We start from the raw sequence: 12,673 nt of genomic DNA, 5'->3' as shown, positions 1-12,673 counted from the left end.
AAACAATACACGGATTAATTCTTGTCTTTTTTGCATTTGGTCTTTAGTTTTAATATTGTAATAAAAGGTTGCATTTTATTTTCTCTTCTTACAGCGGCTATGTGACTATGTTTGTGACCTCCTCTTGGAAGAGTCAAACGTCCAGCCAGTATCAACACCAGTAACAGTGTGTGGAGACATACATGGACAGGTAAAATTTCATACGGAGATTTTTAGCTTTTGTACTGTCTGTCCATGTCTGTTTCCAGTTGTGCTGCAAAATATTAAAAAAAAAAAAATGCTGGTGGTTGGCTAGGGTGCCTCAGTCTGCGTGACATTAATGATTCCTGGTTACTGTTAAAGTGAATAAAAGCAGTGGTCAAATTATTCATGGACTTTGTTGAAATCATACTTAGAAAGTGAAGAAGCATTATTGCTCTGTGGACAGGGGGAGGTATAAAATACAAATGCGGGCTGCTTCTAGTTATTATGATTGATAGCAGATGCTTTGGTGTTAGGCACTAATTTTCTATTCATTCTGTTCATTTCTGTTCTGTTCACTTAATGTCATATTTTATTGAAAATTTTATTGAAATTTATTGAAAATTTATCATTTCCTTAGTGGGAATGAGAATAGCAGCAGTTCAGAAAGATAAAATTATTGGTGCATGATTTTACAGCAAGTCAGTGCTAGAATGGGATGAGAAAGACAGTTCATTTTTTCATCTGCTGGGGTTTTGTTTGTTTTTAAGAGTTTCAGAGCATTGACAGGAGGGGTACACCTCATCTTTAGACTCTTACTGTCAGTGTTTAGCCTAGTTAGAAAACTGTGTATTTGTAGTTTTTTCTTTTTTACTGGGAAATGAAAGCTGAACAGAACACTCATAGCCTGCTCTGTGCATGCAATGGAGTTGGGGCTATAAGACATAATATTTGTGAACAATATAGTATTTATGAATTCCTACAGGACCTTAACTATGACTGCCTAAAGGAGCAGAAATGTGTGTAGCTTGGTTGTGATTGAGGGCTGCTCCATGAGTACAGTTCTATTTTTTTTTTCTTTTAATTTGGCTGCCCTGGGTCTCCGTTGCGGCGCGCGCAGGCCCTTCATTGCCGGCTTCTCTCTAGTTGCGGCACTAGGGCTCTAGAGAGTGCAGGCTCAGTAGTTGCGGCATGCAGGCTTAGTTGCCCCGTGGCATGTGGGATCTTAGTTCCCTGACCAGGGATCGAACTTGCATCCCCTGCACTGGAAGGCGGACTCTTAGTCACTGGACCAGCAGGGAAGTCCCATAAAGTTCTATTTTGACTGCTTAGCTCTTTTCTTTTTGGTTTTTCAGTCTGTTCTTTGGATGTGTGAGGTTATAATAAATGACATCTGCATGTTATCAGCTTCTAAATAGAGGCCCCCACTATGTCATATTTAATCTGTTAAAATTCTAGTTCTCTAAAGTAGAGCTTAGGAGTTCTTCTTAATTTCCATGTAACTTCTCTCCAAAAGTATAATAAATATTTGTATTTTGCTAACATAAAGGGTATTAATATAAGCAGTGCCTTAACATATTTCTAAAAGCTGAAATAAACCAAGTAATGCTTTCCCTTGATTATAATATTAAAATTGAGGGGTTACCTGTGTTTATTGGCCGCAGCACGAGGCTTGTGAGATCTTAGTTCCTGACCAGGGATCGAACCCGTGCCCTTGGCAGTGAAAGTGCAGAGTCCTGGGCTTCCCTGATGGCGCAGTGGTTGAGAGTCCGCCTGCTGATGCAGGGGACACGGGTTCATGCCCTGGTCCGGGAAAATCCCACATGCCACGGAGCGGCTGGGCCCGTGGGCCATGGCCGTTGAGCCTGCGCGACCGGAGCCTGCGCTCCGCAACGGGAGAGGCCACAACAGTGAGAGGCCCGCGTACCGCAAAAAAAAAACCAGAAAGTGCAGAGTCCTACCTATTGAACTGCCAGGGAATTCCCCAAGACTTTTCAATAATATGAATTATAGTCATAATCAGAGGTCAGGAAGTTAGAGACAACTTCAAACTGCTAAAATTAATTCAGATAATAAATTTGCACTTCTACTGATAGATTATATATACCTTCAGTCAAATGTACAATTCTTACTTACATTTATCTTGTGTTTTGACATTAATAATGTACTTTTTCACATATTGCATGTCAATTTTTTTTTTTAAGGTTCCTATGAGGTAGGGTTTTGTAGAGAAGGAAACTGAGTTGAAAGATTGAGGAATTAACCCAAATTCGCACAGCTACTAAGGGACAGAGCTGAGATTTGAAACTCATTTGGGTGCCCGATAGCCCATGCTATTTATTTATTTATTTATTTATTTATTTTTTGGCTGCACGGCTTGTGGGATCTCACTTCCCCGACCAGGGATTGAACCTGGGCCACGTCAGTGAAAGCCTGGAATCCTAACCACTAGGCCCCCAGGGAACTCCCAGCCCATGTTATTTTAAGACTACCACCAAATTGAGCCGTGTTTCTCTTGTACTTGACCCTTTAAAACAATTGCTCATCAAAAGCATGGGACTTGAGGAGCTTCTAAATGTCTGCAGACTAGTCAAATGTAAGGTGTATCTTTTGGGACTTGTACAGTTGTCTTCCCCTTGGGCTAGTTTTGGAATTGCAGGATTGGTTTATGAGTATAAATAAACTCATAAGAAATGTTGACAAGCATACAGTTGCTGAGAAGCATTGAAACAACATAATCTAGTGAGGAGATTGTAGACTTCAGTGTCAGACAGAGCTTGGTTTAAGTTAGGTCCTGCTTGGGTACATAACAGCTGTTTAAGAAGCCATTTCATCTAGCTCTTCAGTTCTTTAAATATGGCCTGTGGACCCTTGAGCATCTGTAAGTTGGCAGAAAATCAACTGAGGGTAAAACTGTTGGTGCCTCAGAATGAATCAAGGGAGTGTCACCAGCCTATGCTGGTTGTCATTGTATTCTTCACCAGCATGCATGCATGTACAGTAAAATAAAATGCCAGTATCACTTAAGAATGTCCATGATGAAGCAATAATATTAATTGGCACTCTTGACCCCTCAGTAGATACATCTTTTGAGTAGTCCCTGTGATGAAATAGGAAGTATGCATAAAGCACATCTACTGCATATCAAAGAAAAATGGTTTGCTCAAAAGAAAAGTACTTGTGCAGTTCTTTGCATCTCCTGCTGAAATAGCCTCTTTTTTTCAATGGAACGCTGTTTTTACCTGAGAGAATGAATGACAAACTACAGGTATTTGGCAACTGTTTTGCAAAAGTGAACGAAGTGAGCCAGTCACTTCAAGGAAAACAATTGACGTTATTTGTTGCTGATGACAGTATTTGAGTTTTCAAGTGAAATATTGGAATTTTAGAAAATTTGAGTTTACCACCATGAGGCTACTAGCTTCTGATACTTAAAAGACTTTTCTGATGAGGTGAGTAAATTAACAAATATTTTTTTGATGATGTATAAAGAAATGTCATTTCCATTTTCCAAATAACCAGTGTGTTACCCACTCAAAGTGTTAGACCAACTTATCTAACAGAGTTTGAGAAGAGACCAATTGTCAAGTTTTGATGTATTAAAAGAAGAATATGCACCATTATCTCTAAAGGTTATTAAAATTCTCTTCCCTTTTGTAACACATACCTGTATGAAGGTATGTGTTACACTTTAAATTTCTAATGTGGTTAATACTGATTCATATAACGTATAAACAAAAGCTTTTTGGGGACCTGTAATTTTTAAGACTGTGAGTGGGTCCTGAAACCAGAAAGTTTAAAAACTGCTGAGTTAGCCAACTATTTCCTTGCCTCTAATAATGGAATAAAATCCACTTCTCGGGATTGGTTTTGTTTTAAAATGAGAACATTTACAGAGTGTGTGTGATATGAAAACATACAATAGATGGTAGAAATTATTTGTGAAATAATGAGATGGGCTTCCAGTAATGTATGACAAGGTTAATTGTCTGCATATGTTTTCAGTAAATATTTATTATATTAAAGAATTTTGGAAAAAACTACCAATATGGAGTAGGAACTATGGGTCCCCAAAGCAGAATTTTTGATCATCCATTAAATATATATAAGTTAAATGGAAACTTACAAAGCTTTTATTCAAGAATGTGTTTCTACAGACATCAGTAGTAAAGTCTAAGGACACTCTTTCACCACACTTTTATAGAAGCAATTGTTTCATAAAACTTTTTAATGTTTCCTTCCTGACTTTGAGTGTGTACATACTCAATTTTTACATGACAAAATTGTGTAGTTATATTAGAGGTATAGTTTTGTGTTCCATTCTTTTCCCTAGTCATTTTCCCACTTTGCTACATAGTTTCCATTATAATCATTATTTATGACTGCCTAAGGTCCAGGTCTTTGAATTGGTAGATCATACTTTATTAATATTCCCTTACGTTAGTTACGAAGGTTGTTTCTTCTGTTATTAGAAATGATGCTATGATGCATTTTCTTTATGTTATACAGACTACTTTATTTTTTTTTTTGCCTTTAGGAGATAGTCACAGAAGTGGAGTTACTAGGCCAAAGTAACACAAACACATATATGTATATGTGTATATATATACACTGAAAGTGTATTTATATATATATACTTATTTTTTACTGCTCATATTGTGTGTGATTGTATTTATACATATATATGATATACATACACACATCATATATATATATCTGTGCGGTGGGAAGTGAGAAGTATATTCCTTCAAAGGAAGGGATTCCACTTTGTAGAAATGAACAGCATATATTTTGAATGAATAATAGTCTACCAGTTGACTGAGACTGAATTTGTTTCATTTGTTTGCTTGCTAATTTAAGAAGATAGGAAAATTTTATTTTAAACTTTCTAAAGTTTTTTTTTTTTAAGCAAGTGACAACTCTTCAGACTTATGAAACATTGCTACAAAGGGTAGTACTTTATTTCAGTAGTTAATCTTTAAATTTCAGTTTTGTTCACTATGACTAAGATTTCTGTACTGTTTTAAGTGTTAGAAATTTAAGTAGTAATACTACTTTCAAGTGTAAAAGATAGATGTGAAGGAAATTATTGGTTGTAGTTGGTATGGTATATTATAGTCAGTTCCTTTAATCTAAAATCCTTTTTCAGAAAAACTGTGACTTTAGGAAGTAGGATTAGGATAATCGAGTTGACTGAAGTTATCGAACGCACATTTTTGTCAGTTAAATTTTCAGTCAAGTAGAATATGATGAATATACTATTCTTTTTCTACTGATTATTGAGAAGACTCTCCACAGCTGTAGAAGCTGAGGGTACACATCTTCCAAAGTAGAGTGTAAGAAGGTAGGTTGATCTGCTCTTTCCGACACTACGAAGTGTCATATAACTTCATTCTTCCAAAGAAATTCTTATCCACTTGTTTCCTTATCTTTTGTCTCTTTAAGATAGATGTTGAAGGTGGGGCAAGGTGATTGGGTTAGCTTATTGACAGGTAACTGATAAATGATTTCAAATTCTCAAGTGATAGATGGGGAGAAGTATGAAAGAAATTTGAAAGGGGGTTGCCTATAACATTAATGACTTAGGAATGATTTTAGTGATAACTGAGCTTCATTTTAGTGCTTTTCTTTTTTTTTTTTAAGGCTTGGGAGCTGTGTGCTTGGCAGTTTAGTTTGCACTTCATTTCTTTGTATAAATGTAAATATTTGAAGTCCTCTTAATTAACTGCTTCTTTATACAGTTTGGCCTCGGTTTTATTATTTTACTCCTTCACAGGAATTTGTAATCAGCATATATTGCCTTTCTTTTATAGTTTTATGACCTTTGTGAACTATTCAGAACTGGAGGTCAGGTTCCTGACACAAACTACATATTTATGGTATGTAAACACCAGTGATGTCAAGTCCTTATTTTAAATGGAAGGGATCTGACTTACTACATGTAAATTATGTAATAATTTCGTTGCCATGTGACAATCACTATTTAAATACGTGAAAAGGTGATTCTATGCTTTTCTACATTTTGCTGTGTCCTCTAGTTGAGAATAATTGCTTTTGTAAACTGCTGTATACACAGGACTGGGTTGTAGCCCTCAGTAATGGTTAGGCCGTAAAATAGCCCACAGGTTTAAGGCATAAATCTTCAGTTTACTGTTATTTTATCAGATTTTTTTTGAGCATTCATTTTCACCTGTTATTAATCTGTGGATTGATTAATATACACATATACACATTTGCTGTTAAGGTAGATATTTGCTTACTTTCTTTTTGTAATATAATGTTACTGTTGAACTTTTTCTGAGTCCTTCTGTTATTTTCCTTCCTTCTGAAAATTTCTGGGTCACTTTTCTAATCTTTTATTGGTCTAATATTGGCCCGAGTAAAACATAAATGGGAAGTGTAAATAGTATATCCTCTTATGTAGTTGTTAAATACAAAGCTAAATGTAGAATACTGTTATAATTATGGTAATTGCTTTTACAAAAAAACTATTTTCTTCAAGTTGACAGCTCTTTTGATACAGTTAAAAAGATTTTTGAAATTCATTTAAAGTTTTTTGATTCACACATGATCTTTTAGAAACATTTATTAATGTAGGTAACAGAGAATTGAAAAAATGGTGGTTTTGCAGGGAAAATCCTTGAGAGAATTGCACAGCAGGTTCCTGTAGGCTCCTGTAGCATAAGACTAGCACAAACATTTAGTAGGAACAGCTTATTTATTTCCATTTGAATTTTTTGTTAAAACCTAATTTCCAAATAATTCAATGTGTAACTCTTCATTTTTGTTATTTTGGGCTGTGTCTCTTGAGTTTGTGCCCTTTGGTATAATTTTTAAAAAATATTGTTGCTATTGTATTGTTTGTAACTGTAAATTTTTACTTTACAGGGTGATTTTGTAGACAGAGGTTACTATAGTTTGGAGACCTTCACTTACCTTCTTGCACTAAAGGCTAAATGGCCTGATCGTATTACACTTTTGCGAGGAAATCATGAGAGTAGACAGATTACACAGGTGTATGGATTTTATGGTAAGACCTTCTATTTCTCTGATTCTGAATATTGATTTACCTTCCTCTTTGGGAAAAAAGCCACACAAGTCATACATGTGCTTTTCATAGTAAAATTAGAAAATACAGATAATCTTTTTCCACTTTCTCACCTTTATCTCCTTTTCTTCCCTCAGTCAGTTGAAAATCTGACTATTGATATGTAGAGAGAACCATTCTTTTTTTTTTAATTGAAGTATAGTTGATTTACAATATTATATTAGTTTCAGATGTACAACATAGTGATTCAGTATTTTTAGAGATTATACTCCTTTTAAAATTATTATAAAATATAAGCTGTATTCCCTGTGCTGTACAGTATACCCTTGTAGCTTATTACTTTATACATAGTAGTCTGAGAGAACCATTTTTAACTTTTTGGTGTATGTCTTTCTAGATCAGTGCCTCAAAGTGTAGTCTTCAGTTTATCTCACTGGAATCATTTGGGATGCTTGTTAAAAATGTAGATTGCTAGGCGCCACTTTTGGGGTGGGACCTTAGAATCTGCTGAAAGGGAATGTTTTGCACACTCAGTTTGAGAACCTATCCTATATATATGTATGTGTGTGTGTGTTTATACATACGTGTGTACACACACCCCAAGCTAAAATGGGATCATACTTGTTTTTTAATATTGTGATCAGCCTTTTCACTTCATTGATGTTATTTTATAGCTGCACTGTACTATACTGGATGGATGTACTGTAAATCTGTGTGCTTTCTCCAGAGAATACTAGGACCTCAGGTCATAAATAGAATGCAGCCATTAAAAGCAAAATAGCTACTTCTATAAAATTTTTACATGGTTGAAAGTTTTTCAAAATGAGGTTAGGAAGCTCTTTGAAGGAGGTAGATAACAGAACTGTAGAGATTATTATTATCTATCTATCTATCTATTTATTTTTGGCTGCATTGGGTCTTCGTTGCTGTGCGCGGGCTTTTCTCTAGTTGCAGCAAGCGAGGGCTACTCTTCATTGCCATGCGCGGGCTTCTCATTTCAGTGGCTTCTCTTGTTGCGGAGCACAGGCCCTAGGCACATGGGCTTCAGTAGTTGTGGCTCACGGGCTCTAGCGCAGGCTCAGTAGTTGTGGCGCCCGGGCTTAGTTGTTCCACAGCATGTGGGATCCTCCAGGACCAGGGCTCGAACCCGTGTTCCCTGCATTGGCAGATGGATTCTTAACCACTGAGCCACCAGGGAAGCCCTGTTGATATTATTAATAAGAATTTTCCTTGAACACAATTAAGGAAGATATTGAGAGATTTGAAAATATTAATTTCATAACCCTTTAGTTTTTAGACTTTATATTTTGAATTATCTTCTGTCATTATAAAGATAAGCTGAACTCTCTTACTCCTGATTTTGTCAGCCATTATCAATTATTAAATTGAGAAATTTGGCAACGTATTGTTATCTATTTATTTATTTATTTTTGGCTGCACCGCATGTCTTGTGGGATCTCAGTTCCCCGACCAAGGATTGAACCCGGGCCACAGCAGTGAAAGCCCCAAATCCTAACCACTAGGCCACCAGGGAACTCCCCGACAATTTATTGTTGATATACTGTTAATAGGAATTGAAAAGTTAGATGGCTAATATTTATCTCCTTTCTAGAAGTTACTTCAGATTTTCATTCACAAAATGCCAAATATCATTTGGAATAAAAAGTGTTTGATTCTTTTGCAAAATAATCAGTATTTTGGATAATACATTATGTGGTGTTAGCTCAGTGAAAGCAACTGGCTCCAACTGTGTAAGATTGATGTTACATATATAATTACACCCCAGAATTTGACCAACATATCAGTGTAGGGCAAAAGAGGTAAAAGGGGGAGAGGAAGGAGGACATTTTAATCAAGATGCCTTGACTGAAGAAAATGACAACAGCACATCTAGTATTGAATTTTTTTCATCCCAAGCTGTGCTCTAGTGTTCATCTATGGTTTTGTTCGATAAGAGGAAGCCCATCTGCTCCTCAGGAGGGAGATAGTTTTAGTCATCATGGAACTTAACATTGATTTTAAAGTAGTAAAAATGTCTATATATAGCTATTATATTGGGCCTTCAGTTCACACTGATAAATATATGGTTAGCAGTTATTATGAACCAAGTGCTTTGCTTACGTGTTAAGGTGAAAAATTCACAAGATTCCTGCTGGTAAACTGAGCTCAACGTTAGAGCTGTCTCATGAGACGTTTACAATAAGGACCCTGCCTCACGTAGAGATATAATTTAGAAAATTATGAGGATTGACCATACCCCACAGTCTTATATCCTGTATCATTTTCAGCCGTACTTAGGGCAATTAGTGATACATCCATTTTTTTTCGAAATTAAGGAAGAAGCCAAAGAGCAGAACTTCATGGTATTAACTGAGAGAAGAGATAATGTACTCTATTAACTGTTGTAGACAGCAGAGAGAATGTTCAGCTGAGAATATGTAAGAACTGATTGGCAGTTTGTCCTTAGTGATGACTACAGGGGTACTTAATGGAACTCAAGTATGTAGTTGCACAATTTGCAGAAAATCTCAGAAGAGGCAACCTAGGCCTGAAAAATGTTGAAATGGGAATTATCCATGCTCTTCTAATTTGTTTGATTATCCTGCTAGAATAAGATAGTCACATTAAATACATTACTCTGTTTCATAGAATTGCCCAGTATTTTTTTTTTTAAGTTTATTTATTTATTTATTTGGCCTGCGGGGCCCCACTTCCCCAACCAGGGATGGAACCTGCTCCCTCAGCAGTGAAAGCATGGAGTCCCAACCTCTGGACCGCCAGGAAATTCCCCCCGGTATTAATAGTAAGACAAAAGCTTTTGCTTTGGGTTATGTGAAATTAATATTTAGCTCTTCTTTTTTTTTTTTCTTTTTTGCGGTACGCGGGCCTCTCACTGTCGTGGCCTCTCCAGTTGCGGAGCACAGGCTCCAGACGCACAGGCTCAGCGGCCATGGCTCACAGGCCCAGCTGCTCTGCGGCATGTGGGATCTTCCCAGACCGGGGCACGAACCCGTGTCTCCTGCATAGGAGACTGCGCCACCAGGGAAGCCCAACTCTTCTTGATTATAGCATTTTGACTAATAATTTCAGCTGGTTCTTAGAGCCACTTCTGGAATGAAAAGCAGGACCACATTCTTAGACTAGTTAGACACTGGTCTCCTTCTGGTTCTACATGGAGGACCTACTAGGGCTAACTATGTATCATAACTTGCCATCCTAGTTTAAGCAAATTTCTGTTGTCCCAGTATTAGATGTATTCTTTACTTATTTTATTTATTTATTTATTTTTTGGCCGCACCTCATGGCTTGCAGGATCTTAGTTCCCTGACCAGGGATTGAACCCGGGCCACGGCAGTAAAAGCGCTGAGTCCTAACCACTGGACCACCAGGGAACTCCCCTGTATTCCTTAGTTTTATCAGCAGATTCAGAACTTCATTAATGAGAACTCTTTGTTTCTCTCATAGATGAGTGCCAAACCAAATACGGAAATGCTAATGCCTGGAGATACTGTACCAAAGTTTTTGACATGCTCACAGTAGCAGCTGTAAGTTTATGTAAATCTTTTTTAAAAAAAAGCTCAAGTATTTTCCTGCCAGTAACACTTGGCATATTTTTATCTAATTGCCATTTCAGTTATATTGATATCATTAGCACTCACTGATGGATTTAGATATATGACTGAGTTTATTATTATATGTTCAACTCTTTGTTTTCCTTTTTTTGCTAGTTAATAGATGAGCAGATTTTGTGTGTTCATGGTGGTTTATCTCCTGATATCAAAACACTGGATCAAATTCGAACCATTGAACGGAACCAGGAAATTCCTCATAAAGGAGCGTTTTGTGATCTGGTTTGGTCAGATCCTGAAGATGTGGATACTTGGGCAATCAGTCCCCGAGGAGCAGGTTGGCTTTTTGGTGCAAAGGTCACAAATGAGGTAAAGCCAGCATTTTCGGAAAAGTGGTTTGTTGGTTGCTAATGGACTACATAAAGAACTATGGTGGCTATAGATACCAAACTTCTAGTCTAGTTTACTCAAACTGTGGTGGCTATGGATATCAGATTTCTTGTCTAGTTTATCCTGTATGTCTTTCCTTAATGGTTAAATGAGATCACGTAATAAAAGCACCTCCTTTAGCATCCGTTGGTACTATGTATAAAATAAATGTTCCTTTTCTTTCAAACATTGCAATTAAGTAATGAGATAACAAGGGCAAGATAGGCAACTTTTTAATATATATATTTCTTTGTGTATATATTTTTAATTGAGATATAATTGACATAACATTGTATTAGTTTTATGTATACAACATAATGATTTGACATGTATTTATGTGAATAAGCAATATTTTTGAGATTAACTACTTTCAGTTAAAAATATATATACACACACACTTACACATACACATACACCACAGGGTGAAGTAAAATCCAGCATAATGAAGTCAGAGAGCTAGTTTTATCCTGTCTGAGCCTCTGGTTCCTGAAGTTGCAAGAGAAGGATAATAAATCTCTTTCAGAATTTTGTAAGAACCATACTAAAGCCTCAGTGAATGATAGATATTGATAGTAATATATTTATTATTAAACCATAAAAACTTTGTTTCATATCTGATAGCACTTACAGAATGCTTTTCTTTCAGAAACTTCTAACTAATTATGTTACTATGATTTCTATAACTCAGGCCAAAGTGGCTCTATAACTTATGGAAATTAGTGGGGATAACTGTAGAATGGATTCTATAATCAAGAGAGCTTTAGTAATTATAGGATTTATGCTTTATTTAAATGCTTATTTTCTTATATATGTAGGTTGATTTTTTTAAAACTGTGCTGGATACTTAACAAAACCTTTCTAAATTGCAGTTTGTTCATATCAACAACTTAAAGCTCATCTGCAGAGCACACCAACTAGTGCATGAAGGCTATAAATTTATGTTTGATGAGAAGCTGGTAACAGTATGGTCTGCTCCTAATTACTGTTATCGTTGTGGAAATATTGCTTCGATCATGGTCTTCAAAGATGTAAATACAAGAGAACCAAAGTTATTCCGGGCAGTTCCAGATTCAGAACGTGTTATTCCTCCCAGGACAACGACGCCGTATTTCCTTTGAGGCCTTCGCCCATTCTGCTGACCCATTTTTCTGCCCTCTTACCCCAACTTCCGTGTATTACCCTCTACAATATACTTTTTATTGAGCACTTTGCTGCTGAAATGCTGCCTCTTGCCTTTTTTTTTTAATTTTAAATTATCTAAATTTATTGTTTGTTATGGTGTCTATAGCAATGTTTTTCTATCAGTTTTCTCTCCCATCCCATCCCCGCCTTGGACTCATTTGAGAAGACTTGAGAAATGTCTTAATACTCACACTGCTGCATGTAGCTCTTGCTTATTTACTGGTCTACGGGAAACAGGATGTTTCCTTTTTTAAAAAAGCCAATTGACAGAACAGACTACACTGAAATACTCCTCCTTTTGTATTATTCAGTCTTTTGTTTTAGTTCGGTAAGTTTTAAGAAATTTCAGCAGCAAAGTTGTTATTCAGTGGGCACGATGGACTGCAAATGCCTCGAGTTATGTATACCTGTCCCAGCTGTAAACTTCATTTTCCTTTGTTGGATGATATTTTAAATGGATATAAAATAAATTGGTCTAAAGGGC

The 12,673-nt window shown here is 36.3% G+C and overlaps 1 protein-coding gene and 1 non-coding gene across 3 annotated transcripts in view; one reads left to right on the top strand and one right to left on the bottom strand.

Annotated features, from left to right (window-relative positions):
* PPP6C (protein phosphatase 6 catalytic subunit) overlaps nt 1-12,673 on the top strand; it is a 29,659-nt gene extending 16,986 nt beyond the window's left edge. The window contains exons 2-7 of one of the 2 annotated variants that reach the window (XM_004269229.3): nt 95-190; nt 5,775-5,840; nt 6,850-6,991; nt 10,475-10,554; nt 10,738-10,947; nt 11,877-12,673. In XM_004269229.3, the coding sequence (XP_004269277.1) occupies nt 95-190; nt 5,775-5,840; nt 6,850-6,991; nt 10,475-10,554; nt 10,738-10,947; nt 11,877-12,125 (843 nt within the window). In that variant the 3' untranslated portion in view covers nt 12,126-12,673. The remainder of the gene's footprint in view (nt 1-94; nt 191-5,774; nt 5,841-6,849; nt 6,992-10,474; nt 10,555-10,737; nt 10,948-11,876) is intronic. The other variant, XM_049710711.1, reaches the window with a different exon arrangement.
* TRNAK-UUU (transfer RNA lysine (anticodon UUU)) lies at nt 10,330-10,401 on the bottom strand. Its single transcript has one exon. It is a non-coding gene; the product is annotated as a tRNA-Lys (tRNA).

The sequence above is a fragment of the Orcinus orca genome, chromosome 6 (assembly GCF_937001465.1).
Source record: "Orcinus orca chromosome 6, mOrcOrc1.1, whole genome shotgun sequence".
Classification (NCBI taxonomy): Eukaryota; Metazoa; Chordata; class Mammalia; order Artiodactyla; family Delphinidae; genus Orcinus; species Orcinus orca.
The sequence above is the reverse complement of the archived record's forward strand: the minus strand, read 5'-3'. Positions and strand labels throughout refer to the sequence as shown.